This window comes from Rhododendron vialii, chromosome 4a, assembly GCF_030253575.1.
Source record: "Rhododendron vialii isolate Sample 1 chromosome 4a, ASM3025357v1".
In the NCBI taxonomy this organism is placed as follows: domain Eukaryota; kingdom Viridiplantae; phylum Streptophyta; class Magnoliopsida; order Ericales; family Ericaceae; genus Rhododendron; species Rhododendron vialii.
Genome location: NC_080560.1, coordinates 42,907,518 through 42,934,894, shown reverse-complemented (window position 1 = coordinate 42,934,894; position 27,377 = coordinate 42,907,518). Strand labels below are relative to the sequence as shown.

Here is a 27,377-nt window from a genome sequence, read left to right as displayed (position 1 = left end):
TCAGCTCCCCTTGATGTGGGATAGGGTATTGCATAAATGGCAAAACTTAAATGGTCAAATTAATGTACTGGGGAGTTATGACCTAGTGGATCCTTGCGAAAAAGAAAGTTGACTTACCTGATAAAACTAAACACCACATTTGCACAATATACGAAATTGACGAAACCACAATTTCAGGAATGAGTATTGTGCTTTGACAAAACATAATTTCCTTGGAGAAACAGTCAAAGAAACCAACTGCGAATTGTCTGCATTAGCATCTTGGGATGTACAAGTCAGCTTGGAGGAGTTACCGCAGTGAGAAAGAGTGGCAATAGTACAACAAAACCAAGCTAAGAAAAGAAATAAGAATAAAAACATGATGTCATACGACATGCCATCCTCAATCAGTCCTTCTCCTCGGGCTGGGACGAGTATTTGGTTCTGAAAGCATTTTTAAAACATTGACCAACGCCCGCAGACGGTCCCAGACATTTAGGCCATATAAAGCTTCTACTAGTGATTCTTGGAATTTAAACCCATTCTCCGCAACGGGGTACTGGCATTGAAAGAGATACAATTAGCTTCTGAGGGAATCTTACAAAATTGAAGTGCAATTGTCAAAGCTAACCTGAATTGGCTTTGGTATCTTAGTTTTGATGTACGGCCACCATCTATCCTCAACGACTGATTTCACAAGACAGCATGCTCGCAATCCTTCTATGCCAGCAAATCTCCCAAACCCACTCTCTTTCACACCACCAAATGGCAGTGACTGGGAAAAAAGTATGCATCATTATGCCAGCACATGCAATGACTTCCTTTCAAACTGAAGGATGAAGCACCCATAGCTTTTTGAACCATAAGCATATAGTCTATTACCGAACAAGTTGCTCATTTCAAGCCCATTAGATAAATTGGTTATAATTATCTCTGAAGTAGATGATCTACAGATTCTACTCCCATTTTCATAGCCGAACTAGATGGTATAATCTTTAATATTACCACGCACCAAAACTAACTTAGCTTACGCAGAAAACTTGACAAATTCTCTTAATTCCGTCAATGTATTTAAGCAAACTCAAACCACTATCCAGCTTTAGTTTTGTCCAATGAGTGCTGTCAGGGGTCAATTGGGTTAAGACCGAGCATTACAGTACTATTTGCAGTGAAGAGGTTTGCCCTCATTTAGGCATGCATTTCCAACCTAGGTAACCTAAGCTTCGAGCATTGCCCTAAACAGTGGCTTCTCAACCAGTTACAATAACAAATTAACAATCCCCTGCAAGGAAGAAAAAAAAAGTAAAATTCGCTCGGCTCCTCTGAAAGAGAAGTTTACCTGACACATGTAATTTGATGCAAAGTCATTGATAGCAGCAACTCCACAGACTATCTGGGAAGCTATCTTCTTGGCACGACGCTGACTGCCAGAAAACACAGCACAGCCAAGCCCATATTTTGAATCATTTGCGAGCTTTACAGCTTCTTCGTCCGAGCTGAATTGCATTATTGGCATGATTGGTCCAAAAGCCTGCAAGTGAATAATAGATTCAGCTCATTGCTCATGTGGACACAATCAAACCATCATGTTATATTCCCCAGAAACACAAGTTCTGCATTTTTCTGGAAGTACTAAGGTAAGTACATCCTGGAGAAAACAAGCACGCAAAACATAATTTAAGACAAAAAGATGAAAAAAGTTCGAAGAAAATGAAATGCTTCCCCAAACAAGACAATAAAGTCTTTACAACAAAAGGTGTTTGCTGGCTAATTCAACTACCTCTTCCTGCAGCAACTTCATCTTGTGAGTCACATTAACTATTACAGTGGGAGGAAAGTACTGATCAACAGCACCTGCAATATTGCCAACACTTCCCCGACCAACAATTTCAGCACCTTTGTCTAAGGCATCATTTACAAGGCTTTGAAGCTTTTCTGAATGTTCTTGCATACATATGGCTCCCATATCATACTTACCAACCAGTGGAGGGCCCTGCATAAGAATAGGCAGAAATTAGGCACTAACAAGTTACAGGTGATCATATTGTTCTGACCCTCCAGCATCTACGACATTTAAACTACAGAGTGCATAGCAAAAGTTAAATATCCTCAAAATACCAATGACAAGCATCACCAAAAGCAGCTGAAATAGTTTGGTTTGGTTTGGTTTGCTGCACCAGCCTTAGATCTGAAGTACAAGAATCCATAACGTCCAAAGTGGGACAGTACTTGAATTTTTGTTTTTTCTCTAAAAAGTATCTCATTCTTTATATGGATAGATTATTAGGTATTTACCAAAGAATTGCGACTGACGGCAGTAAATAACATCCAAGTTACATGTTATGGGCTTTACGGCAATGATGCAGGGTTAAGCATATTGATGAGAATGAGATGTGGGAAAGCTATAGCAAAGCCTCAAATCAGGTCCATGATTGCTCTCTCCACGAACTCTCTTTGACAGCCATTTGCCTCAACAGACATTATTAGACAATGTTTTTTTAAACTGACAATATTAACTAGACGATATTAAACAACTTGAGCATTCAAAATCCCAGGCCCTCACTTCCCAAGGAAAAGCATACCTACTTTCAAACGATAAGATGATGCTTAAAAAACTCTCCAATGCCCTCGCAACCACTGAGACAGGTATAGTAAAAAAGAGAGTAAATAAGTTGGCAAGGCAGGCAACATAGTCCTAATCAGAGTAACATCTAGCCAACTTCAAGTCTCTCAACTTCTATATCCTACAAAGCTTGTTTAGTTGTCTCTTATCCCAGACCCGAACTCATACAAATGTCAATTGCATACCATAATTCATGTGACCCCATCAAGAAAGCAAAAACATCTCACATTAGCGTGCGTCAAATGTACTTACAGCAGTAACCGATTTCACAATTTTGACTACTTCAGCAACGAATGAAGAATAAACGTCCCGATGGACATAAAACCTCTCTGCCCCAGCACAATTCTGTCCGCTTGACTGCAGAGCAGCCCTTACAGCAATTTGTGCAACCTACATATAGATGTTATTTGACGTTTTATCAAACATCGTGGCATTCAAAATTGCAACTCAGTTTTTTTAAAAGGATTAAGTAATGAAATCAAAAAGTACATATCTAGTTCATAATTTTAGATCCACTTAGTCCCCCACATAAGTAGTGATGATACATACATGAGGTACATCTACATCTTCACAAACAATAAATGCATCTTTTCCACCAAGCTCAAGCGTAACTGGTGTCAGTGTATCAGCAGCATTTCTCATTATCTGCAGCAATGAAAACATATCAATTTATGAATCAAAGCAGAAACAAATTCAATTCGGGACTCACATGAATACAGCAGATACAAACACAACAGAAACATCAAACTAACATCCTTTGTGATTCAAAAGGTGCATAGAATAATTTATCACCTGTCTTTCAATTTTATAAAATTGACAATCTCTTTAATATAAGGGGAGTCTCAATAAAAAAAATACGACCATTTTGCTGGAGTTGATGGTTTTAAATATTGAAGACGGTGTCCCTTAGCAAAATAAATCACTGGACAGCACCTCCTAGTTTTTGCTGCAGGTCAGTCATACCTAAGGCCTCAGTAGAATGAACATATACTGATAAAACTGAAGTGAAACTTTAGCATGAAAATTTGAAATCCTGCAGGGCAAAGGAAGACATTACCATTCTCCCCACACCAGGTGATCCAACAAATATGACCTTGTCAACTGAAGACACTAGTGCTTGACCTGTTTCAGCAAACCTGCAATACAGTTCATAAGGCAGACAAGTCAAAAACAAAAAAATGGTTGAAATGAAACTACATAATGAAAGAGGAGAAGAACCAACTCACAAGTCCATACCCTGTTATTACGTCAACCAGATTTTCAGGAGCACCAACAGTAGCAAGAGCTGCTTGGATTATGCGCAGGTAGAAACATCCAGACCAACTTGCATGTTCAGAAACCTAACCCACACACAGATGGTTCACTTTTCAGTCATTTCTCAAATTAATTTATGGATCACCATAAAAAGGATTCTTCATTGTTCAAAGAAACTTCTGCTGAATGAAACTCATTGGTTGTGTGACATAATACACTGACAGGTGATATCTATTATTCTCAGTAGACAAAGCAGAACAAACATTGATTGGAAGCTGAAACTTAATTCAAAGAAGTTATGCACCTTAACTCAATGTTATTCCCATTGTTCAGACCATAACATACCTTTATCACAATGCTATTTCCTGAAAAGACTGCAGCCAGCATTGGATTCAGTATATTATGGAATGGATAGTTCCATGAGACAATGGCACCAATCACACCAAGTGGGTAAAATTCCACTTTAGATGTCTTATGAAGCATCGATCTCCCACAGGACCTGGAACCCATGACGATCACAACAAACATTTACTTTTAATATTCCCGACATGCACAAATTTTATAGACACAAAATGTGAGCAATTATTCAACAAAACTTTGATTTGTTTTCCCGAAAGGGCAGCTTTATATGAGTGCAACTGCAACTGAACGCATATAACTATTACGAAGGCACTTGAAAATAAATGCAACAGGAGTGTAATTGCACAATAAGAATGTAATACAAACTCAAGAAAGAGGTGGCAATAATTTTGAAAAGTTTTGCTCCTTTTGGTGATTTTAAACCTGAAAAGCATGCTAACATGTATGTCTTGGACAAGGCACACTGACACCTTCATATGCTAATCAGTAGTCGGACAGAAGCATCAAGAGTCACAAATAAATTCAAGAACTGATTTTATGGCTGAGATTCCAAGACATTGGGATTGCAACAAAGCTATTACAATTCATTACCGTAGTATGCAGACAATTTGAAGGGAAGAAGAATATGCATACTTATTTAGTCTGGTGTGATTTAACAAATGAAGAAAAAACAAGAAAAGTTGGTTAGAGTTACCGGTATTCAGGCCTTAGCCACCGCTCCCCTTCTGAAAGTAGCCAAGTGATCTTCTCACAGGTTGTCATTATTTCTCCCAAGGAAGCATCTACCATAGTCTTTCCAGTATCACGTGAAGAGATTCTGACAATAGTGAGACATGAATGAAGACAAACTAACCTCTACATAAGAACCTTTAAGTAACATATGAAACCTTGATCCCAATAACTAACAGCAAGCTAAACAAAAATCACAAAGGAAAAGGAAACAAAAAAGCATTGATGATGAACCAAGATGTTGCTCAAAATCTTATCAATATAGTCCAACCTTATTAATGTATCATGACCAGACTTCATTTACTTTTCAAGCATCTTTAGGGTGTCGGGTTTTGGGATGTATCCTCACTATTCATTAGCTACTCTTCAAGGGAAAAATAAGTCAGTGGCTACAAAGAGATCATAGTACTTACTCACATATAAGCTCTTGGTGCTCTATAATATATTTTAGAAGTATCCGCAGAAACTGACGTCTTTGCTTGAAACTACTCTCCGCCCATACTATTTGTGCCTTCCTTGCCAGAGCTACACGCTCTTTGACCTGAGAAAATGATTATTGAAACACAGTTTCAGGCAATACCATACCATCTGTTACATAAATAGGTAAATGTTCTTTTCCATTATGGATAGCAATAATATGGCCGATCATTGCAGGGTTAATGGTAGATGCCCGGGGCTGTACTCATAGAAGCAAAAAAAGCCCAGGCCTTGGACAGTAGGCAAGTAAATGTGAATTCATATCTGAATCTTGTCATCCATGTAGTGAAAATGCAGGTATATGACTGGAGGAAGGTCAATAATTCCACGGAACTGTATTTCAACGTGAAGTGCTCCGAGTTACCACAACAGAAGAGTTGCATGAATGCTAAAACTAGAAAACTTTTTATTACCAGCAGCACAACAAGATAGCAGCAAATCTAGCACACCACATTGAAAGGCTAGAATTGCACCAATAACTTGAAATGTTAAGCCCATCACCTAATTCTGTAAGATAGAATGAGAAAGTTGACACGGAAATAAATACACATATCACCTTCAACCACAAGAAACCAATAACAAAAAGACGAACAATAAACTATATCTATCCCAAATCCAGAGTAACAGCCTAATTAGCAGAACATGCACGTGGACTTGGCTCTCTTTTCGTATATCAATAAAAACATTGCCTCCCAAATCAACCATTTCATAAATCCACTTCTACATAAACAATAATGACATGACATGACCCACCTCATCCGGCTTCAATTCTGAGAAGTATCCCAGGTACTTCATCGTTGCTGGCTCATAGCACTGAACTCTGCCAGTATGTCTTTTCGAAGGTACCTGCATGGAAATCCCACATAAAATATTAACAATAAAGTTATCTTGAGATTCTACCAATTATTCATTAGGAAACATTAAACATCACAAAATTTTGAAAGTGAGTTAATTAGGTCCCAACTAGATCAAGAAAATTTTAAAGCACTTGTCCTGAATCTGAAAACAGATAAAAGCTACACGAAAATCACGTCAACTACAAGAAACACATTAAATAGTTCTTAATGTCATACACTAGAGAGTGTTTGGCTCAATGAAATCAACTTGGAAAGGAACTGAATGGTGATTCCTTGGCCTCCCAAGGAAATGGTCATTCACCTGAATTGGTGAAGGATAATGTATTACACTAATGAGTGTTTTGCTCAATGAGATAATTTTGGAAACGAAAGGAATGGTTGATTCCTTGGCGTCCCAACAAAATGATCATTCACCAATTACAATTCAATTTTCAACGAACATTACATTACTTGTTAGAAACGAAACCAAACAGAGTCTTAAGTCCCAATCAATTGGGGTTTGCTACATAAATTTGTTTTTTCTCCATTGAGCTCTATCAAGGGCATCACATTCCATAATATTCACAAAATGGAGTCGGCTACATTACATCGTTTGTTAACAAACTAAATATGAAAACAAGTCATCCAAGGGAATGAGCATTCCATTCCATTCCAATACACCCAACACCGTCTCACCACCCGTGTTAGTTGATTATCCATTCTTCAAACTAAACAGATTCGATAAACACAAACGTCTAAACAAGATCAATAACTCACATTGCAAATTGTATTTCTACCATCCGATCTTTAATCTTCCAAAAAACACAAACAAACAGAGGAAAACAACGACGCAACGTGATTACAGAGTCTGAAACCTACCATTACAGTATCAAAACAGTCACACAAACTGAAGTCGAGCAAAAAAATAACGGACACTCACGTAAATGAAGCTGTTCTCCTTCGTCTGGTTTCCGTCATCCAACACTGTCACCATAAAAACAAACACGGTGAAAAAAACGCCATCAAATATATGTAGAGAGAGAGAGAGAGGGGAGGGTAGAGAGAGAGGGGTACTGTCGGAAGCGTCGACTTCGATGGAAGGCACATTGGGAGGAATGAGCATGAGCAACAATTTACAGATGGCGAAAGCGAGTCCGAGAACGAGCAGCGGCCACCAGAAGGCCATTTTTTGTGAGATTCACGTAGCAGGGAAATGCAGTGACGAAAACCCTAGGATTTCTCGAGGAAGGATTTCTGATCGTATCAGCACAAATTCAGAGGACGCATCGACGGCATCGTCTTTCGTCACGGTCACCGTGTTGGGTTTGTTATTACACATATAAATGGAGTACTAATTGGAAACCTTCAATTTTTTTAAAATATATTTTCAAAGGAAATTTGAGGAAAAAATCAGGTGGTCGGATTCCGGTAAGGGTTGGATCAGGTCTTTATTCAATTTATAATAATTGATCAAGTCATTGTCGATATCCGACTAAGTTGATTTTTTACAAGAATTTTGAAAAAGTATTCTAAACAAATATTATTTGTATAGAACTCTGAGGCGGGTCTCACATGATGCGGTGTGCAATCGGCGTACCCGAAATGGTGCATTCGCGGAAGGACTCGTTTTGGATTTCTCGTGAAGTATAATTGTCGGAAAAACAGACTAAAAAACAAAAAGATTGCTGACTGGGGGATGGCATCTCATGGTACAACTTGAGCTGAAGTTGTAGATAGGAAGGGTAATTGGGGCATTCCAGTCAGGTTAATGCGGTATAATGATTTGGACTATAGCAGCCCAAACCTATTCAATGTTTTGAGTTAAGAAAGAGACTTCGTACATTAGAACAAAATCATCGATCCGCTGCTGTGTACTTTGCTGAATTGAGTGGAGCATGGCAGAAATTTGATCATTATCTGGAGTTTCAGGCTGTTTGTGCTATTGATGCTGCTAATTGGCGGAAGAGGATAGAGAAAGAGCGTGTTTATCATAAGATCAATGGGAGCAAATTCTTTTTTTTTTTTTTTTCTAGTATTGTGTGTCGATATATCTTATCGGCAAGCAGCGATATTGGCTTATCACAAAAACCGTATATTGATAAGGTGCTCAGTAGTTTTGGCATACAAAGTTGTTCACCATGTGATGCACCAATTGTTAAGGGTGACAAAATGAGTTTGCTCCAATGCCCAACATTCAAGAGTGAACTTGAGATCTCGAGGGAGCAAACTCCAAAGTCTCAGATCTTCACGTACTTGCTACAAATTATGTTTTGATTAATTAGACAACCTTACCTCACACTCCTCCCTTAAATTCTCTCTTTTCTCTTTCTTTTTTCCCATTGTGAGAATGGAGGAAAATACAGAAGAGTGTTTACTGGTCACATTAGGCCCCGTTCTGCTAAGTTCCTTATTTTTTAAATACTTATTTTTCGCTTTACGAGACAGGTTATTCTATCACAATACATTACGTAAAATTAAAAAATAAAACTTATTTAAAAAATAAGTACTTATTTTAGTAAGCGGATGGTGTTTTGAGGCTTTTGCATTGTGAAAATGGGCAAAAAGGAAGATTCGATTTAAAAAAAGGTTAGAAAAAATGCATTGGTTCATTTGTGTTTCACATCCAATCTCACTATTTTTCATGACATTGTGGAATCATCTCAAGACCAAAGGCGGATTGACCTGCTCTCTATCACAAAAGATTAATAATGTTCAATGCCGCCAGGAAAAGGAAAAATTGTCAATCCACTGAGGCCCCCTTCTGTAAACATTGCTTATTAGCTTACTCATTTGTTTTCTATGTAAATCTCTACATACTTCGTGTCTTGATTCAAACACAAAATACGTAATTAAACAATGGCTATCAAACATGCCCGGAGCTAAATCCTCATGTACGAATGTGTTATGGGAATGAATACCTTGATATGCCTTTTCCCTTCCTTTTTTTTCCCTCCTAATAATCCCGCGCACCTCGACCAACTTTTATTGATTTACAGAGCAAAGACATGTATTTCTTTCTATAGATACACTTGCTAGATGCTAAGAAGATTTTTGTTTTTTCCTGGTTGTTTTGTGATCAACGTGTAACATGTTTTGACCCTATAGATTCTTCCAGCTTGATGCATCTGATTCCCATTGTGACATTACTAAAGTACTTATTACTTAGTTCTTTAATTTTCTCAGAAGCATCAGTTTAGCTTTACTTCAGACACGCTTTGCTTTCTCTTGGGGTGTTTAAAATGCTTTCCAGACAGGATTCCAGCTCTTTGTGGGGAAAAAAAACCCCTTAGATTCTTCTTAATTAATTTGCTGTTTACTTGTATTAGTTTCTCTAACCAAACTCCTCAAGTCACCTTGGATGCCCACTGGACCTCTTGTCTATATATTTAAATGTAAAGACAAGTTCAATATGCTAATTTTCTCATGATCATTTCCCCTAAGTCTGAAGTAGTGAAAATGGATTGAGCCAATCATGCACATTTATGCCATATGCTTTTTCTCTGGATTTTGTCTCTGTCGGATCAAGGTAAGTTCAATATTCTCGTTGTAGGCAATTAGTTGAAGGATCCGGCTTCTCTGCAAGCGAATTGCAGAGAAGTCTGTGCAATCTCATCTCGACTGTTTAGCAATTAATGGTCCAGCTTTTAAAACAATTCTTTCCAGAAGAAACTTTGAACGAATTCTATCTATTAAAAACACTTTTGGATGGATGAGATTATACAGACTGTTCTCTGCAGTCCAACACAGATTGCAGAGAAGCCTAATTATTAATTAAAAAGAAGTGACACGGGATCCGAGGCCTATATCTATGACAAATTGTTTTCTTTACTGCGAACAATGTCTTTAAATGCTCTATTTGGATCTGAAAAGAATTCATTATTTATGCAGAAAGGATAGGAAGTTAGGAACAATACAAATGTTAGGTCAGGGCCCCAACACATTCTTACTAGGACTAGAGGGGCAATATCATAGCATGCACTTGCATGTTGCTTGTTCTTCATGAAAACTGGTATTTGAACTACGAATTGAGTTGTTTGCAGAACTCTACCTCCACAAAAAGATATCAAGAAAATGTAACACTCAGATCCACTTTCGCTCAAAGAATCGGTTGTAATTGGATTTGGCTTCTTTGCGATCTTGGTTTGAATTGGGGAGAGCATTCTGTGCAATCTTGATCGTCCAAAAGTATTTTTAATAGTAGTTTACATTTGTTAAAGGACTCTTACGGTAAGAGTTGACTCGTATATATATACCAGCAAGAGTTTTTTGTAAATTGATAGGCGGTCAAGATGCGACTGCTTCTTGCAGTCCAGGTTTGGACTCTAGAGTAGCCGGATCCTTTGTAATGATCCCAATCACCCCATTTGAAAATTTCCACATGTATTGTAAGAAACATGAACCTGCATTTTCTCCCGTATTTCTCTTTCGATTATTTTTAACACCAGAAAGAAAAGTTCTTGTTGAATCAGAAACTATGTTGCCCATTTTAGGGTTTTCGAATACGAGTGGGTAGCAGAGAAGGTGGTGGAACATAAAAATTGCCGTCTGGGATTCAGCAAGGTTGTAAATTTTCTTCTCTTTATCTATACCATCTCACTTATAGTCACCTTTTAGCTATAACAGTAACTTAGTTGCTAGCAAGCATTTTGAAAAATTGTCAGGTACATTAGTGTGTATTTAACTACTATAAATTTGTGCTTGCAGAAAGCAGTCCTCAGGAAATTCGGCAGTAATTTGAGGTAACGAATGGAACCAGGAAGTAGAACACAGATAGGAACGTGCTCGACAGATCATGTGTCAGTTGAAATCAAACAAGAAGACGAGACGTATCTGATGTTGAAGATAAAAGAACTAATGGACACTGTTTCTGTCCCCCATTGCATCTGCAGAGTCCCACACACCATTTCCAAAGACAACGAGAAGTTTTACTTCCCTCAACTTGTCTCAGTTGGTCCTCTCCACAAGTTAATAGACACGGAGGATAAAAAATGGCGATATCTCTATGCACTCCTCAATCGGGAGCCAAATGTAGAAGCATGTTTGCACAGGTGTGTGAAGGCACTGAAAGAGTTGGAGCCAAAGGTACGAAAATTCTACGGGGAGGAAATCAATCTCAACAGTGATGAACTAGTAAAAACGATGTTAGTCGACGGTTGCTTCATAATTGAGCTTCTCCTCAAGTACTCTATCAAGGGTTTGAGACGTAGAGACGATCCTTTCTTCAACGTGAAGGATACGTTCTTCCTGTTGAGGAGTGACATGATATTGCTTGAAAACCAAATCCCTTTCTGTGTTCTACAACGTTTGTTTGGTCTTGTTCCGATTCCCGATCAATGTACCAAGTCTCTCCCTGAGATTGCATTGGGTTTCTTTAAAAGGATGATTCCAGGAGATTTACGAAGCCTTGAAGAAAAATATAGCCTAGACTGTAGCCATTTACTTGACTTAATCCACAACTGTTACCTCCCGACGTACCCTGCAGTGGAATCACGGGTTGGGCAGATAAATCTGGAATGCGCAACAAAAATGCAGAAATCGGGGATTAGATTCAAGTCGAATGCCCCAACGAAAAGCTTATTGGACGTAAAGTTTGTCAATGGAGTACTCAAGATCCCACCTTTGAACGTTCATTACTATACCCAGATTTTGTTCAGAAACCTCATTGCATTGGAGCATTGTCGTCGTGATCACACAAAGTATGTCACATCTTACGTGTTTCTTCTGGCTAAAGTCATCCAATCTGAGAAAGACTTGAAATTGCTTTCCAGGAAGAGAATTCTCGCAAATGGGCTGGAGAGAAAGCAAGAGATTCTTGATTTGTTCAAGAAGATTCGTGTGGAGGTGGAGGCAAAAGATGTTTACTACAAAGAAACTTATGAAGAAGTGAACAGGTATACAAGGACTAGTTGGTGGCAATGGTGCTGGAAAATGAAGGGGAGGTGCAAAAGGACTCCATTGGCAGTTGCAGGGTTCATTCTTGCCATTCTGTTTGTTGCTTTCACTCTCACTGGAAGTTTGCTTTCAGTACTGTCCTCCTCATCCCACCACTTTTAGGCAAGATAAATTTGTGTATAGTTTGTTTGATACTCCATCCGTCCCGATTTGTTTGTCTCTTTTCACTATTTGGAACCTCTTACAAAATTGTCTATATGTTTTAATTTATGATGTTTTTTATATGTAATATGGATCTTGTTTGATATATCTCAATTAAATATAAAATATGATATTTTCCAAATTATGTAAAACATTATAGATTATGAGATATAGACAATTTTTTAAAAGACACGTATGTCGAAATTGGACAAACAAACTGGGACGGAGGGAGTACATAATTGTTTCCTTGCACATTTGGTCGGCTGCTCTTAAATTACTGAGACATAAAGTCGATGTATTCTTAAGCTGGCCTGGACTCCTAAGTTATAAACAAAAAGTTGATGCAATCTGGTTAAAGCAAACTGCAATTTGTTTAGCACTTTTGTTATTGCTGTTGATGAGGTCAGTTGCATAAAATGAGAACGTAATACAAAATACCCTGACTAAATACACCCAAACCCTTCGTCTTGTCAAGCTTGCAGTCTAGCGCGCGTATTTTTGCAAAAAAATCAACTTTATTGAAAATTGATAAGTATGTGAATAATCATGTTTTGATTGTTAGAATAAAGGTGTTAATTTAGTTTTTTCACTGTCCATTTTAATTATATAAAAAAAAAAAACGATTGCCCAACACATTTATCGATGTTTGATTATTAGCTAATTTGTTTCAAGAATATTCTAGCCTATGGTATCTATGAGATAAATAGTTAGGATCATTTTTTTAAGCTAAAGACGAGAGCCACAATTGAAGATCTGGAGGAGTATGTAGAGATTATGTGTGGAGGAGAGGTTATACCTACACTAGTATCGATTCCTACTGCCTTTATTTACGAGATAGCTGAAATTGTGGGTGTTTACAATAGCTACGAAATAGAGTTCTTATTAGAGTTTTATGTTAGGGATAGTTTCAATAAAAACGAACTAAATTGTCTCTGAAATTGGCATTAAGTTTTAGCAAAAACTGATAGTATTTGTTTCAAAAGTTACAATTATTGAACATTATAGTTTAGAAAAAGCTGGGTATCTCTAAGAATGAGAAAACACGTACTGCATGATGGAATGGGAGATGCAGTCAAGCATGTCTTTGTAGAGTGTTGCAGTCATTCGGCAATCGACGGCTTAGATCTTAATTGAGCAAATAGATGGCTCAAATTCGATCCGAGTCGATCGTGCCGAGATAAAACAACCGAATCGATCGCTCTGGAACCTCTCGATAGGGAGTTGCCGAGCAGCATCCCCGAGTCCCTCTATGATTATCCTTTGTGAAGTTGCATGTTAAAATTAATTGTGCAGGACAATCATTTCAAATTTGGAGTCATTCGAAGGTTTGCTCGATTCTCAACTTCAAGACTCTGCAAGTAGTTAAATTACACACAAATTATCCAAAAATTAATCGAAATATGCACAAACTGATCAAGACGTACCGTTAATTAAGGAAAACAAAATATCCCACTAATCCCAGAAAGTGGAACCCACAAGACATTATCGTCATTGTCGGATATGCATTATTGACATAAAGAGAAGTCCTTCAACGTGTGAGCCAGAAGATAAGATTTTTAATCCATTACTGCAAACCGTCAGATCTATTCCACAGTCAAACAATCCAACGTTCTAAATGACAAGTTCACGTTTAATGAAAATTCTCTGCAAAATCATTACGTTTTTTTTTTTTTTTTTTAACAGACAAAATCATTACGTTCATTCATTGCCTTTTGTCCTCGCACGGCACCATTAGCGCTGATCAATTTGGAGAGAGAGAGAGGGAGAGAGAGAGGAGATTACAGCTGATACTTTTAGAGAGTGGAGAGAGAGATGGAAGGAGAGAGAAGGGTGGGTGTGGCGGTTGATTTCTCGCCGTGTAGCAGGGAAGCACTGAAGTGGGCGGTGGATAACGTTGTCCGCCAAGGGGATTACCTTGTCCTCGTCACCGCTCAGCCTGAAGGGAACTACGAGCAGGGCGAGATGCAGCTTTGGGGAACCACTGGCTCGCGTATCTCTCTCTCTCTCTCTCTCTCTCTCTGGATATTTACATGTTTTGGTGGATCTCTGTTTTGTATTAAAAATGGGTAAGGAACAAAAAAGAAAAGGATAAGAAAGGAAATTATATTCTTTTAGTTCGATAATTAGTAAAAGAGAAATGGAAACAAAAAAGATTGATTTACTTATAAATAAAAGATGGATTTTTTTTTTCGTGTATTTTTAAAAATTGCGGCCATGAACAATAGTTTGCGGTCATGTGGAAAAACTTGCTCTTGGCCATGAGCAATAGTTTGCGGCCATGAGCAATAGTTTCTGTCAGACAACATGTGTTATTTCGCAAAGGCCCTTCCAGTAGTTATCAGCTTTAGAAGCTTCCTCCAAGTCCAAGAAAGATACGAGCGTACATACAGCCAAGGTCAAAAAGCTTCTGCCTTTGGTTCTGTATCCGTAGCACAATTGATTCTTTATTCAATTATGTTGCTACTTTGCTTGGTGATTTTGAAAACTGGATCTTGGTCATGGCAATGGATAGCTGTAATTTTTTATTGACTATGGTACTGCACACTAGTATTATGTAGAATTAGGGAAATATGTTTTGGCTTGGGCACATTATTATCTTGGATGGCGTTCTTTCAAAATCTTGTGGCCATAGTAGTAGTTTGGTTGTACTCGCTCGTGCAAATTGTGTGATGACCTGTTTTTGTCAATGGTTCTATCAGACAATGTAAGGTTGTTTGACAGGATGATATTGTCACTTTTGCGTTTATGTTTAATAACTAGTTTGGCAAGTACACAATTTTGTACCGTTAAAATTCAATTTAATTGGATAAGTATTCTGTTTTGAATCCTAGAAAGCTATGTGCATGCCTGTCGTTTGGACTCGAGGCTTGTGCAGTTGGGTACATTTTCAGTTTGTATGTAATGGGTGTTACTGATTCAGGTATTTCTACATTTTTTGCAGCCCTTATCCCTTTGACTGAGTTATCTGACCCCAACATTATGAAGAAATATGGGGTTCACCCTGACCCTGAGAGTTTGGATATTGTCAATACCGCTGCTAGGCAGAAAGAGGTGCAACTTCCTTCCCCCCTCTTGCATTTCTGAATTCCCGACTTTGGAAATGGTCCATATTGTTGAAGTCTATAACTGAACTAAAACAAGTACATTGTGTGCATTCCTGAACAGATTGTGGTGCTTTTGAAGATCTACTGGGGAGATGCTCGGGAGAAGATTTGTGAGGCGGTTGATAATATCCCTCTCAGCTGTCTTGTCATAGGGAACAGAGGGTTCGGGAAGATCAAGAGGTGACAAAATTCTTGCAACATTGCTTTTTTATTGAAAAATTTAGTGTTTGGACGTCTTTTTTTGGGCCTTCTGGTTCTTTAGGAAAGTCTCCGAATTGTCTGCTGAAATCGGTTACTAGAATTACAGAATAGGTTGGCTTCCTTATTCATAGATTTATTACACCATCTATTGCTCCTGTTTTGTGGTCTGTTTACTCGTGGGAAATAACTGACAGAGTGGCATATTTGGTTAAGATCTCAGATGAACACCTACTAGTCAGTTTAGTCAGTTTTGACTAGGTCCATATTGTCTATTCGATTGACCAAATTTGGTTTTGTCTGATCTTGAAATTTTCAGGGTAATCATGGGCAGCGTTAGCAACTACGTGGTGAACAATGCTCTTTGTCCTGTTACAGTTGTGAAGCATTCGGATAAAGAGTGATGCAGCAATGTATCTGCAAGATATGGACTTCTCTTTTTAGTAAGACTCTTAAGTGAATTTGTATCTATGTCTCTTTCCCATTTGTACTTGCTGGGGAGTTTGCATTCAAGTAAAGTATAGATTGAATGAGTGTCGGTTACGTGCGTTATGTAAGATGAACTCATCTCCCATGGTGGGGTTTTTATGTGCTCTATCTGGGGTTGAAAGAATAAATTGTGTTTTTCAAACTTTCGTTGATACTATCCAAGAAACGATTTAGAGCTACATATGGTTAATATTATTTCAGCTGCCTATGAACGGTTTCCCTCCATTCGTCCAACCGTCTCTGTCTAGTATTTGGAGTTTTTGTTTAACCGGTGTTTTATCTGACGCGTCTTCAGCATGTTTTCGCAAAAGAATTGTTGTTAGGAGAGTGATGCAACTTGACACAGGAGATTCAGGATTTGTTTGTGCAAATGTGCGCGCGTGTCTGTACTTTTTGTTTCTTCGACAGGTTTAAGACCTAATTTTACCCTTCATAAGACTCAATTTCTGACCACGGCCTGAGTCCCTTGTTAGAAAACAAGGCAAATTTATTTATTTCTTCTCGAGCAATTCTCTAGGGACCTTTTCCATCTCACATTGATGTGCAAGTCATCGCAAATTGGACGGACGAATCCCGCAACGAAACAAGGCAATCTAATTTGTTTCTCAACGGTCACCCTGTTTTCATGCAGAACCTCCTGTTTCACATTCCAACTACCAAAATTCCACCACACCACCCCGCCCCCCCCTCCAAAATACCCATCTCCTCATTTCATTCTCCCCTCCTTCCATTCCCTCCTTCACCCACAAAAATGGAGCCCCAAAACCATCAAAACCTCCTCCTCCTCTCTCTCCTCCTCCCCATCTCTCTCATCGTCTTCCCATCCGCCACCGCTGTATCGATCCCAACTGCAGCTCCCTCCCCGTCCCCATCCCTAGAACCTTCAACAGTGGAGGCGCCGACTCCTCCCCCAACTCCATCCCTAGAACCTTCTATGGTGGAGGCGCCAACTCCATACCCATCTCCATCCCTCGGACCTTCTACGGTGGAGGCACCGACTCCCTCTCCGGTGCCATCCCAAAACTACATCTCATTCCCTCCCTCCTCAAACCCGCCGTCACAACCCGCATCAGGTCCCGCATCCTCCAACCACGCACTCGAAAGCATCTGCAAGTCCACCGACTACCCAGACCTCTGCATCTCCACAATCTCCCCGTTCCTCGACGGCCCAACCGACCCAGAAACCGTGGTTGGAATCGCGATAAAGGGTGCCACGGAGCACACGAAAATCGCCGTGTCCCTTGCAGCCAAATTGGCGTTAGCGCCGTCTCCGTTGGCCTCGGTTTACGGGGATTGTAAGGACAGTTACGACGACGCGTTGGAGAACTTTGAGAGCGCGATGAATGCGCTCGCAGTGGGTGACGTGGGTACGATGAACAGCATGTTGAGTGCGGCCATTACGGATTTTAGTGACTGTGATGACGGGCTTTTGGGAAAGAGTTCGTCGCTTTTGGACGTTAATTCGGCCCTTAGTCAAATGACAAGTAATTGCCTCGCCATTGTTTCATTGATCCATTGATGATGATGAGGAAGAAGAAGAAGAAGTTGGCGATAAGGTAGTTTCGGAAAAGTCTTGTGTGCATGAATTCCAATAAAAATGTGTGCGTATGAGATTTATGTGCATCAGACGATCTTGAATACATCTGTATTTGAATCGGTAGACATACGACGTGCACTTATCATTTTCGCCTAATTCTTGATGGGATTGTTTTACGTTTTGATATGGTCTAAAACATTTTATTATTTGTTCTTGTTCTTGTTTTCTCATTGTGGAAAGGAGGAAGGTTGTAATGCAATGCGTGATATGGGATTTGTGCCTATGTGTTCTTGCCTGGGAATGGAGACAAGAGGACCCGGTCTCACTTGAAATGTACAATTGCATTAATATATGGCCAATGATTTTATAGTCGATTTAGCTTCTCCTTTTCTTTTTCCTTTTTTTTGGCAATCCTACATACCTGGATTTATGTTGGCCAATTAAGACACATATTCGGAGCTGTTCGATACACGTGAATCCTACAAATAGTGTGGGGTCAAGATACATCGCAGTCGCACAACTCCAAAAACACATCACGCTGGTGCACTGATACGTGCATATAAATCCATGCACCCAAAGGATTTCTGAATCCATGTACATCAGTGTGACGATTCTTATACTGAAGGGGAGGAAAGGATGATTCGGCATGTGAATGCAAGTGTGTTTGTGTGTGGAGGCATATCTTTGCGAGTTTTGGGATGGAGGAGGAGCTGAGCCCATTGACGTTGTGTCAAGTGAGCTGGGACAAATACCTCCATCATTTAACTACCACCCCTCTGCTCCACCACCACAAATACTATTACTTCACCACCACCACCAGCATTATTTTACCACTAGTACCAACACAGACACAAAAATTTAGAATAAGGATTGAGAACATTCTTGATGTTTCAATCGACCACCACCACCACATTACAAGTATGACTACTAGTGCCATCACTTAAGAGCTCCCCTTCCCCGCGATTAGCTCTCCCTCCCTCCGGCTGAGGGCTTTCCATCTCTTATGTGAGTTGTTTTCCTTTTGTCTTTTCTTCCTCTCCTCTTGTCTGAGATCTCCTCTTCCCCGGCCTGACTCCACTTCATAAGATTCTCGGCCTCTCCTCCATCCCATCGCCTCCCATCCACACATGAATTGCCTCTCTCCCAGTGACCATTGTGCTCTTCCAATCGTCTTCTCCCATATCGTTCTTGAAATCAAATTCGGACACACAAGAGATTGATTCTTTTTGGAAAATTTTAGGCATTGCAGGTTGCACGCAACCATTGTTTCATGTAGCTAGTTTGGTGATATAACTTAGGAAAAAAATACTACTTCTTGTATATATATAGCGTCGTGCAATATTTAGACACGGGTTAAACTTGTGTCAGAATGACCAAAGTGTAGCTAGGATATGCAATATCATGGGCTGTGTGGTGTTAATTAATTCGATCACTATAAATCCAATAGACATGTGTATCATATCCAGTAAGACTATAAAATTCATTTTATTAGTCTGGTTATACAAAATTACAAACAGACATTGAGATGGATGGATACGAGCCAATCTTAAAGGACTTAGTCCAAGATATTAGGGAATGATTTTGCACTCCATCTGAAACGTTGTTATCATGTATTGATCTCTATTCCAGCAAACAGTTGAATAAAATAACATACATAAAAGTAAAATCGAGGAAAGTGATTTTTGCGCTCTATTTATTTTCATCTCCTCTCCCCCTTCCACCCTTTTTATTCCTTAATTTGGCAGCATTAGAAAAAATTAGAAAGCTTACCGCCTGCATTTCTATGTTTTTTTTGAGAAGCATAAAGCACACATTCATTAATCAAGTCCTCGAGGTAAGGATTTCCATCCGATTACAATGATAATGAAATATACCAACCCCAACAAAAAAAATATTACAGAGAAAGTAAGTGAAACGAAACTAAAAACTTAACGTCCGCCGAGCTGAGCACTCACCACACCTTTTTCTATGTTTACTATGTGTGTGCAATCTTTCTCTCTCCCTCGCTCTCTCTTTTAGAATTGCTAACCTTTTTTTAATGGAAATTGATTTTCGCATTCCACTTTTGTACGCAGGCGCTCCATTTTGCACTGGATACGTCTGCTTATATTTTTGGACCACCAAAATCAGTATCTTTTCTTATTACATGCACTTCGCTTTTTACTACACCGTGAGGTCCACTTTGTTTGTCCTATGATGTCCAAAAATATTTGTCCAATTTGAAATTGACTCTATGTAAATTCCATTAATGCCCTTTATCATTTAAAAAAAATTATGCATTGAAGAATGTGCACCATCATTTAATGTTAAACTAGTGAAGGTTATTCTTGAAAAATAAGCTTTTCAACAATAATCATCATGTTCCCTTAAATTTAGAATTCAAAAAATGGACAAACAAATTTATACGGAGAAAGTATTTTCACTATTTTGTACCTGACATGGGGTGGATAGTAAAAAAAGGCAGTGCGACAATCGTTCTCCTAAAACTTTATTGTATAATCCAACTAATCCAAATAGAAATTGATTTTAGCACTCCAATTATAGATAGACTCCAAAACAACGTCGTTTTGTGTATTAACATATTTCAATTTTGCAGTCCGCCATCAATTATTTTTGGAGTGCGAAAATAACGATCTCCCAACCCACCTCTGTACTTTCGGAAAATCAAAGTACATACATATCGTTCTCTCTCTCTCTCTCTGCTATTGCCCTAATTCTTGTCCTTCTTGTATCTTTTGTTTGTAAAATCGCTGGTGATTGATAAGGCGTATGGCGAGCCGTACTTGTGACCTTGTCGAACGAGTCCACCCAGCTCAACAGTTCGATCTCGATGCGTTGCTTCGTTACTCCTCTGCTAACGTCCACGGCTTCCCTCTCTCCCTCCAAATTCTCCGTCTCCCAGGTTTCGATCTGTTGGTTTTAATTAAATATTTTACTTTAATGTTAATATTAATGTCATGGGTTTATTTATAAAAGAGGTAATATATGTAGCTAAAGATAAAGGAGTGTAAATACCTTTGAAGTGGTCTCCTTGTTTTACTCCTAATTATTAGTAGCATGTGTTGCATTCTAACGGCAGAATAAACCCTATCCTTGATAATCTCCTAATTCTTTTCCTAAAGATCTGCCACTTTTCACTTGCCCAACAAACTATTTTTCACTTGCCCAACAAACTATTGTTTACTATAAAACAGTGTTTATTGTTTCGGCTGTAGAAGAAGGAAAAAACTCTATCTACATCTTATTCTCTCTCCTGCTTTAGAAAACATAAACAGTGACTGATCATATTCGGTTCATATATACATATTTGGTTCGGTATTATATTTGGATTTTGAGTGTCGGGAAACTATACGGTTCGTGAGTTCAATTCGCTGCACAGAAGAGAACTTGAAGGTCGTTGTATCTTGGGGAAAGAACGCCATCCAACCCCGTGCAGGAGGGGGTGTATCATTCCTTAGGAGGGCGCCATCACGTGCCTCGACCACCCCACAGGCTATTCTTATCTTTTCTCTAATAATATTGAATTGCCTTTCTTGGTTGATTATTTGTTCTTGTTTAGGCATTTAATTCTAGCAGAAATATCCTAATCTTATAATTTTCCCAACAATTCATCTCTTCAATACATCTGTGTGTGTAAACACTACTCCCTCCGTCCCAAATTGCCTGCTTAATGCAAAAAGTCGTGTTATTTTGACCTCGAAGAAACAGAACTTGATTCCGCGATTAATTTTTCAAACATTTTTGCACCTTTGAGAAGAAGAATTATGGTTTCAAATTTAGTTTATGGGATTTGGTATGGAAACACTCTTTCACATTTCTATGGGTTTTTTCTCTGTTGGGTCCAAAATCTATATGGTTGGGGGTGGTGTATTCGTCTCCGATGTGAAGCCCATAGTTTCTCAAAGGTGTTATGTCTTTGACACCTGCGACAATCTTCTTGAGGATGGACCTCCTATGCATCATGAGAAGTTGTGTCCTCTAAATGATAAGTTTTATGTCCTTGGCGAAAACCCTTGCCTCGGGTGATCTCGAAGAATTTGACCCTAAAGCCAAGTATTGGACTTGTCTTCCGCGCCTTCCCACCAATCTTCAGGATGAAAGTGTTGGTCCACGTTTTGGACATAAGCGTGATGATTACGATGTTCACTCCTATGCCATCGTTGGGAACAAACTTCTTTTCTCTACCCGTAAAGGGACATATGCTTTTGATGTCATCTCACGTAAATGGGAGAACCGGAGCTCATGGGGTAGTGGGGTTGAGTTACCCTTTCGTGAACAATCAATCTTTCTGGATGGTTTATGGTATGCTTTCCCCAACCGATACCGATCTGGTGTTTCGGCCTACAGTTTTGATTGGGGCAAAGGATTCCAGGAATCTCAAGAACTTGCAGTTATGTGTCCATCTAGGCATCCAAAGCATGAAGCCTCAGAAATTATGGTGCCCATGGGGGAAAGGACATTAGTCGTCCGTTTTGGTTTTGCGCACAGTTTTCGCAGAAAGTACCACGTTAGTTTTGACATGTGTCGGTTTACAAGCAAGAGTAGTGGGAAGCCTAAACATCCCAAGGTTTCTCGACGGTACTCGACAACCTACGGCATGAAAGGTCATAACATGCGTGAGCTCCTGGGAAATTATCTGCCTGCCTTGTCATTTAAGTATCTTTGATCGCTTTAGTTTGGACCTTGAAACTCTTGTCATGTGTATACAACTAGAATTATAGCTGTTTTGCATCCCAATATTTATACTTGTATGATGTTTTTTATGCTACATCGATTGTGATAATTACTATCCATGCCTCATGTTTAACTTCCATCTCCATACTGGATATTTAGCCCTTTAGCTTTTTGATTGGCATATAGATGTTGAGAAACCTTGTCGTCTCTCGGTTTTCCTTATTTCCTGCCTTACATGCATGCATTCCCTGTGGTTCTGCTAATGTAGGTGAGCTTTATTTTTATCATCCTTTTTTGATTTTTGGAAATTGCTATTCATAGTAGGGAAATGATTTGCAAACCGGATTTCATACTGAAAACGCATCTAGAAAGATGAAGGACGTGTCGATTGAAATTTTTGCTCTCCTCCTTCCTTCCTGACGGCATAAGATAATTGAAATGGAGTCGTTCCATGACTTGCAAATTTTACTTTCGTAACATGAAGTTAATGCGCGATTCCAAAAAAAAGAAGACACAGAAAGAAGGGAGGATAATTCTCTCTTTCTCTCTCTTGAAAGAAATTCAACGTACACTCTCTCTTCTTTTTTCTTATACTTCATCCCTTCCTAAATAAGAGTTCATTTTCGAGTCTTCGACACACGTTCCGCTCGCAATCTATGATGTTTTAAATAATTTGTCTAATAGAATTAATTGAAATCTATCAAATAATTAAGTATCATATTGCATATAAAAAATATTTTAAAATAAAATGTATAGACAATTTTTTAAGAGGTTTCAAATAGTGAAAGTGGAACCTCAATATAAAACGGAGGGAGTATATATATGGAAATTCAACGTACACTTGATCAAGATGAAAATCAAGTTACAATAATAATAACTTACCCATATAACTAACCAACAACAGGAAGATTTGCCAAGCTCCATCTTCCATCTTTGACGCGACCCCTTAACCAATCCATCTAATTAACCAACGGGCTTGTAGTCGAATTGGCTACTCCTGATCGGAGACTAGGGTTTGAGTCCTGATAGGTGCGTTGTAGGGTCGGGTCTATCATTTTTTATAAGTAAAGTGTGGTGCAATTGATGTTTCTTCTCTTATACTCCCATGCACCTGGGCATGGTCCTTCTAAAATCTCTCCCCCCATTAAGACCCCTCCCCTATATTATCTCTCTCCCCTTTCCCCCACATTTTTTTTGTCTATTCTCTCTCTCTCCCTCCATGTTTCTCTCACTCAATTTTTTAATTAAAAAACTGAAAATTTTAGAAATTTAGGACTGGGGGTTTAGAGATGTTTGGCCTAAATTACATTTGCTGATAGTATACTAGCTTTCGTGCCAGTTTGATGCACGGGATAAAAAATATCACACTGATTTTTTTGGTCCCGTGTATCAACGGGAGATGACATTGGTTTTTTTGGCCTCGTGAATTGAACAGGCACAACAATAGTTGATAGAAAAGATAGTTTGATATTTTTTTTCAATCCCATATTCTATGCACACTAGAATTGGTCACATTTTATGCATTAAAAAGATATTTGTGATGAAAAATAAGTTTGGGATACCAAGTGATGGTGCCCGAGAAATATACAATGATTTTTTCTCCATATTCAACCCCCAATTCCCACGTCTCTCTCTCTCCTTCCCTCCTACGTTCCCCCCTCTCACTCTCCCCCCACTTCCCCATGTTTCCCTCTCTATCTATTTTTTATAAAAATAAAAAATAAAAATGTAGAAAATTAGAATTGAAGGTTTGGAAACTTTTGAACAGAAAACACATTTCTTTAGTATATAGATAGATGGATATAATATAAATACATACTAGCAAAAGATCCATGCTATGCATAGGACAATTCCAAGTGTACACGATTATATGTGTACATGTATACGATTCAACATGCATTTTCAACATTTTATATAAATTAGCATATCTAATTCTGCATAACCAAAAGAATTAATAATCATAATGGCCCAAACAAAATTAAGTTTGTAGTAGGATAAGTGTGCCCTTATTACACCAAATTCGTGGCCTCGAACTAATTAATTAAGATGCACGTAAGTTGGTCTTTATATATATTTTGGAATATCTGAAAAAAATTATTCTTGAAAAATCAAGTTGGAGGCCGCCCATTGAATCCTTAATGGGTCTGCCCTGTCGTGGGTTACACACAAGGACGGGGGAGGAAATATCACAGCAACAACAGCCAGCTTAAAGCCGCTTTGTACAACTTAATTCAGAGCTTCAGTGGTAGCGTTGGTGGTGGTGTCAGTAGCAGTACTGGCGTCGGTGGCCAGCGTTGGCGCCCGTGGTGTTGGTTGGGTGACGATGTAGTTGGTGTAACTGAGGGTAAGTTGGTCATATCTTTTGGTGTACAAATAATTTAAGATCCAAACTATTTGGGCTTGAAACTAGACTCAATAAGCTTTGTAACGGTTTAAACTTTGCGAAAATCGGAGTTCGGAAGTGTCCGAAACCAACCCACAAAGTTTGACCAGTTTGTGGAGTTTTAATGTGCCTCGGGCGCATTACCAGGTGCACTTCATTGCCCCCGGGCGCATCCTCGATATGTCAAACCTCACCAAACTTTGCACTCTTGCCACTAACACTCCCGAACTCTGATTTGCACGTGGTTTGAACCGTTGAAAAGCTCGTCCATCCTAATTTCTAATAAAATTAGTTTGGGTGTTATTATAAAATAGAATCGCTAATAAGATAAATGTTGGTTGATACAAATAATCGCGAAAATGAAAGAGAAAGTAATGAAGGGAGCAATAACAAATCTAAACCAGGCCAGGACAGATTGAACAAGATTGAAAGGTGCGTGGAAACAGACATGACCATGCCTCTAGTATTGTATTGGAAGGAGGGGATCTTCTCAAAGCACATTATACCTTTGCATTTTATCTCTTAAGAAAAAGTATTGGGATATCACACTACATAAGGTTTTACAATAAAGAAATATTTATAGCTCCTCCATTCCTACCCTTATAACACCGTATCATACCTTATACTCTCATATTTTCGTAAGCACTTATCTCCCCCTCAAAATCTCCTAAGATATGGTAGATTAAAATTAACGAATGACAAAACAAACTTTATGAACTCCATAAAACTATTAAGGAATTAAAGATTATTACCGTAGAATTAGGGATGTGAGTGCCAAATGAAACATAGCATAGCATCGGTAGAAAGTTTTGAAAACGTGTTTTAGCCTTATCGGTTACTATGATCTTTGAATTGATCATTTTTCGACCAACTTTTCACAAATAAAGTTTTAATATTTTTACGGTTGAATTCTACCATATTTTATTACTTTAAATACCCTCTTTATTGATATAAAACAGATTTTGATCAAATTTAAAATGAGAGTGATGCGAGGGTTTTCCAAGATAAATTGTTTTTCGATCCGTTGAGGTTAAAATTGTTATATCTTTTAGTGTAGAAATAACTTCATATCAAAATCACATGGGTTAAAAAATTAAGACTCCACAAGTTTTTTGACGGTTTAAACCTCGCGCAAATCGGAGTTCGAAATTGTTTGTGATAAATAGGAGTATTTTGTAGTTTCAATATGCACCTGGGGCGCATGAAAAGGCTCCCAAGGCGCATTGAATGACGCCCGAGGCGCATTACACAACATTTGGATTTTTAAATTTATTTTTTATTTTTGGTTTCACCCCACCTAGGTATCACTACTAACCACCACCATCGCTTCACCACGTCTCGACCAATACCCCCACCTCATCGCCGCCACCACTACCACCTCCTCAATGCCATCACTTCATCAACTTGCCAGCGTTTGTTACCCCTCTACCATCACCAATCTCGCCACTGATGATAGCCGAGGCTAAGGGAGACTGTGTATCAAACGACTGAAAGGGAGAGTTTGTCTCCTCAGGTGAAAGGCCAACTTGTGGATGGGAGGAGAGCCACAGCATGGAACACAAATTGGGCTACTTCTATCTTTCATCTCCCTATTCAACCACCAAATTCTCTTCCAACATGCATTATTTGCCAAATCCCAGGACTCCGCGACCATCCACCTATCATTTCAGACTATCACCACAACCACCTTACTAGCACTCCGCGACCATCCATCGTTATTTCACTACCACCTACATAAAAAATAGTTTCAAATGTTCTCAATATTGAAATTTATCGCTATCACTGCCCAAAAACTCTTCAAATTAATGCTTGGTAAAAAACAGTTTCACACCAACTGTCCTTTGTGAGATTTTATGAGACATAAAGGACTTATTTAAGCAGAAAATATCTGAAAGGTATCCCAACACTTATTAAGAGGAGGGCCTTATCCATTTACTTGAGTTGGTTTAGTGTATTCTTTGCTCCCACAAGACATGTGGAAGGTAACCCACCACAGGACTCTCAATATGGGGATGTTTTGGAACTAGAAACCCGGCCGGCCTTGACACTTGGTCCCTTCGGATGGTGAGAAAGGGTGAGAACCTTTCACTTAATTCGATAACTTTAAGAGATGAGACATGATGACAAAGCTGGATGAACACTTAAACAAAATAATCTTCATCTTCGATCTCATCACTTATGACGAGATAAGTGAGAAACCAAAAACCCCAAGTTTTTTTTCCTCCTTTCTTTCACAGTCCTAATGGCCTGTTAATCACTAGAACTACAATAACAGTGCCATCTTACCTGTGACCAAGTTAATGTAGGACCTGGAGACCCTGTGCTTGGCAGGGGTGCCGAGCACATCTCGGCCGTCCAAAAGTGTTTTGGACGGCCCAGATGTAAAGATACCAAACGGATTTTTAAAAAAGAAAGGAAAAGGAAAAAGATGTTTCGATCCGGACCATTGATTCCGAGATGAACGGCCGGATTGGCCGCTCGGCACTCGCTTGGCAGGGGTGCCGCTCGGCAGGGTCATGTAGAGTATCCAGGGGCTAGGAGGGATATATTGGCCCCTGCCGATTTATGTTTGATTTATGGCCTGGAGAGAAAATGCAAAGGTATAATGTGCTTTGAGAAGATCCCCCTCCTTCCAAATTTT

General features: G+C 39.0%; 4 protein-coding genes across 4 annotated transcripts; 3 read left to right on the top strand and 1 right to left on the bottom strand.

The window, feature by feature from the left end:
- Window positions 1-171: 171 nt before the first annotated feature.
- On the bottom strand, window positions 172-7,613 carry LOC131324628 (aldehyde dehydrogenase 22A1). The gene is made up of 14 exons (XM_058356667.1): window positions 7,333-7,613; window positions 7,199-7,242; window positions 6,176-6,268; window positions 5,359-5,486; window positions 4,911-5,033; window positions 4,202-4,355; window positions 3,839-3,942; window positions 3,660-3,738; window positions 3,152-3,247; window positions 2,855-2,992; window positions 1,760-1,972; window positions 1,319-1,510; window positions 611-754; window positions 172-538 (listed from the first exon to the last, which is right to left on the bottom strand). Exons 1-14 carry the CDS (start codon window positions 7,442-7,444, stop codon window positions 383-385), a joined length of 1,776 nt encoding a protein of 591 aa, XP_058212650.1. The 5' UTR covers window positions 7,445-7,613; the 3' UTR covers window positions 172-382.
- Window positions 7,614-9,576: 1,963 nt separating this feature from the next.
- Window positions 9,577-12,339, top strand: LOC131324627 (UPF0481 protein At3g47200-like). The gene is made up of 3 exons (XM_058356666.1): window positions 9,577-9,784; window positions 10,749-10,818; window positions 10,963-12,339. The coding sequence occupies exon 3, from the start codon at window positions 11,005-11,007 to the stop codon at window positions 12,310-12,312; it is 1,308 nt and encodes a 435-aa protein (XP_058212649.1). The 5' UTR covers window positions 9,577-9,784; window positions 10,749-10,818; window positions 10,963-11,004; the 3' UTR covers window positions 12,313-12,339.
- Window positions 12,340-14,029: 1,690 nt separating this feature from the next.
- On the top strand, window positions 14,030-16,284 carry LOC131324626 (universal stress protein PHOS32-like). The gene is made up of 4 exons (XM_058356665.1): window positions 14,030-14,341; window positions 15,293-15,402; window positions 15,517-15,635; window positions 15,973-16,284. The coding sequence occupies exons 1-4, from the start codon at window positions 14,164-14,166 to the stop codon at window positions 16,055-16,057; spliced, it is 492 nt and encodes a 163-aa protein (XP_058212648.1). The 5' UTR covers window positions 14,030-14,163; the 3' UTR covers window positions 16,058-16,284.
- Window positions 16,285-16,830: 546 nt separating this feature from the next.
- Window positions 16,831-19,947, top strand: LOC131324625 (pectinesterase inhibitor 10). Its single transcript, XM_058356664.1, has 2 exons — window positions 16,831-17,698; window positions 19,755-19,947. Exon 1 carries the CDS (start codon window positions 16,894-16,896, stop codon window positions 17,659-17,661), a length of 768 nt encoding a protein of 255 aa, XP_058212647.1. The 5' UTR covers window positions 16,831-16,893; the 3' UTR covers window positions 17,662-17,698; window positions 19,755-19,947.
- Window positions 19,948-27,377: the final 7,430 nt, after the last annotated feature.

Coding starts and splice junctions, on each gene's coding strand:
- LOC131324628 (XM_058356667.1), bottom strand. CDS start 7,444: ATGGCCTTCTGGTGGCCGCTGCTCGTTCTCGGACTCGCTTTCGCCATC. Junction 7,243..7,332: donor CGAAGTCGACGCTTCCGACA/GTACCCCTCTCT, acceptor TTATGGTGACAG/TGTTGGATGACGGAAACCAG. Junction 5,487..6,175: donor CAGAATTGAAGCCGGATGAG/GTGGGTCATGTC, acceptor TCATTTTCTCAG/GTCAAAGAGCGTGTAGCTCT.
- LOC131324627 (XM_058356666.1), top strand. CDS start 11,005: ATGGAACCAGGAAGTAGAACACAGATAGGAACGTGCTCGACAGATCAT.
- LOC131324626 (XM_058356665.1), top strand. CDS start 14,164: ATGGAAGGAGAGAGAAGGGTGGGTGTGGCGGTTGATTTCTCGCCGTGT. Junction 15,403..15,516: donor CCGCTGCTAGGCAGAAAGAG/GTGCAACTTCCT, acceptor ATTCCTGAACAG/ATTGTGGTGCTTTTGAAGAT. Junction 15,636..15,972: donor GGGTTCGGGAAGATCAAGAG/GTGACAAAATTC, acceptor TGAAATTTTCAG/GGTAATCATGGGCAGCGTTA.
- LOC131324625 (XM_058356664.1), top strand. CDS start 16,894: ATGGAGCCCCAAAACCATCAAAACCTCCTCCTCCTCTCTCTCCTCCTC.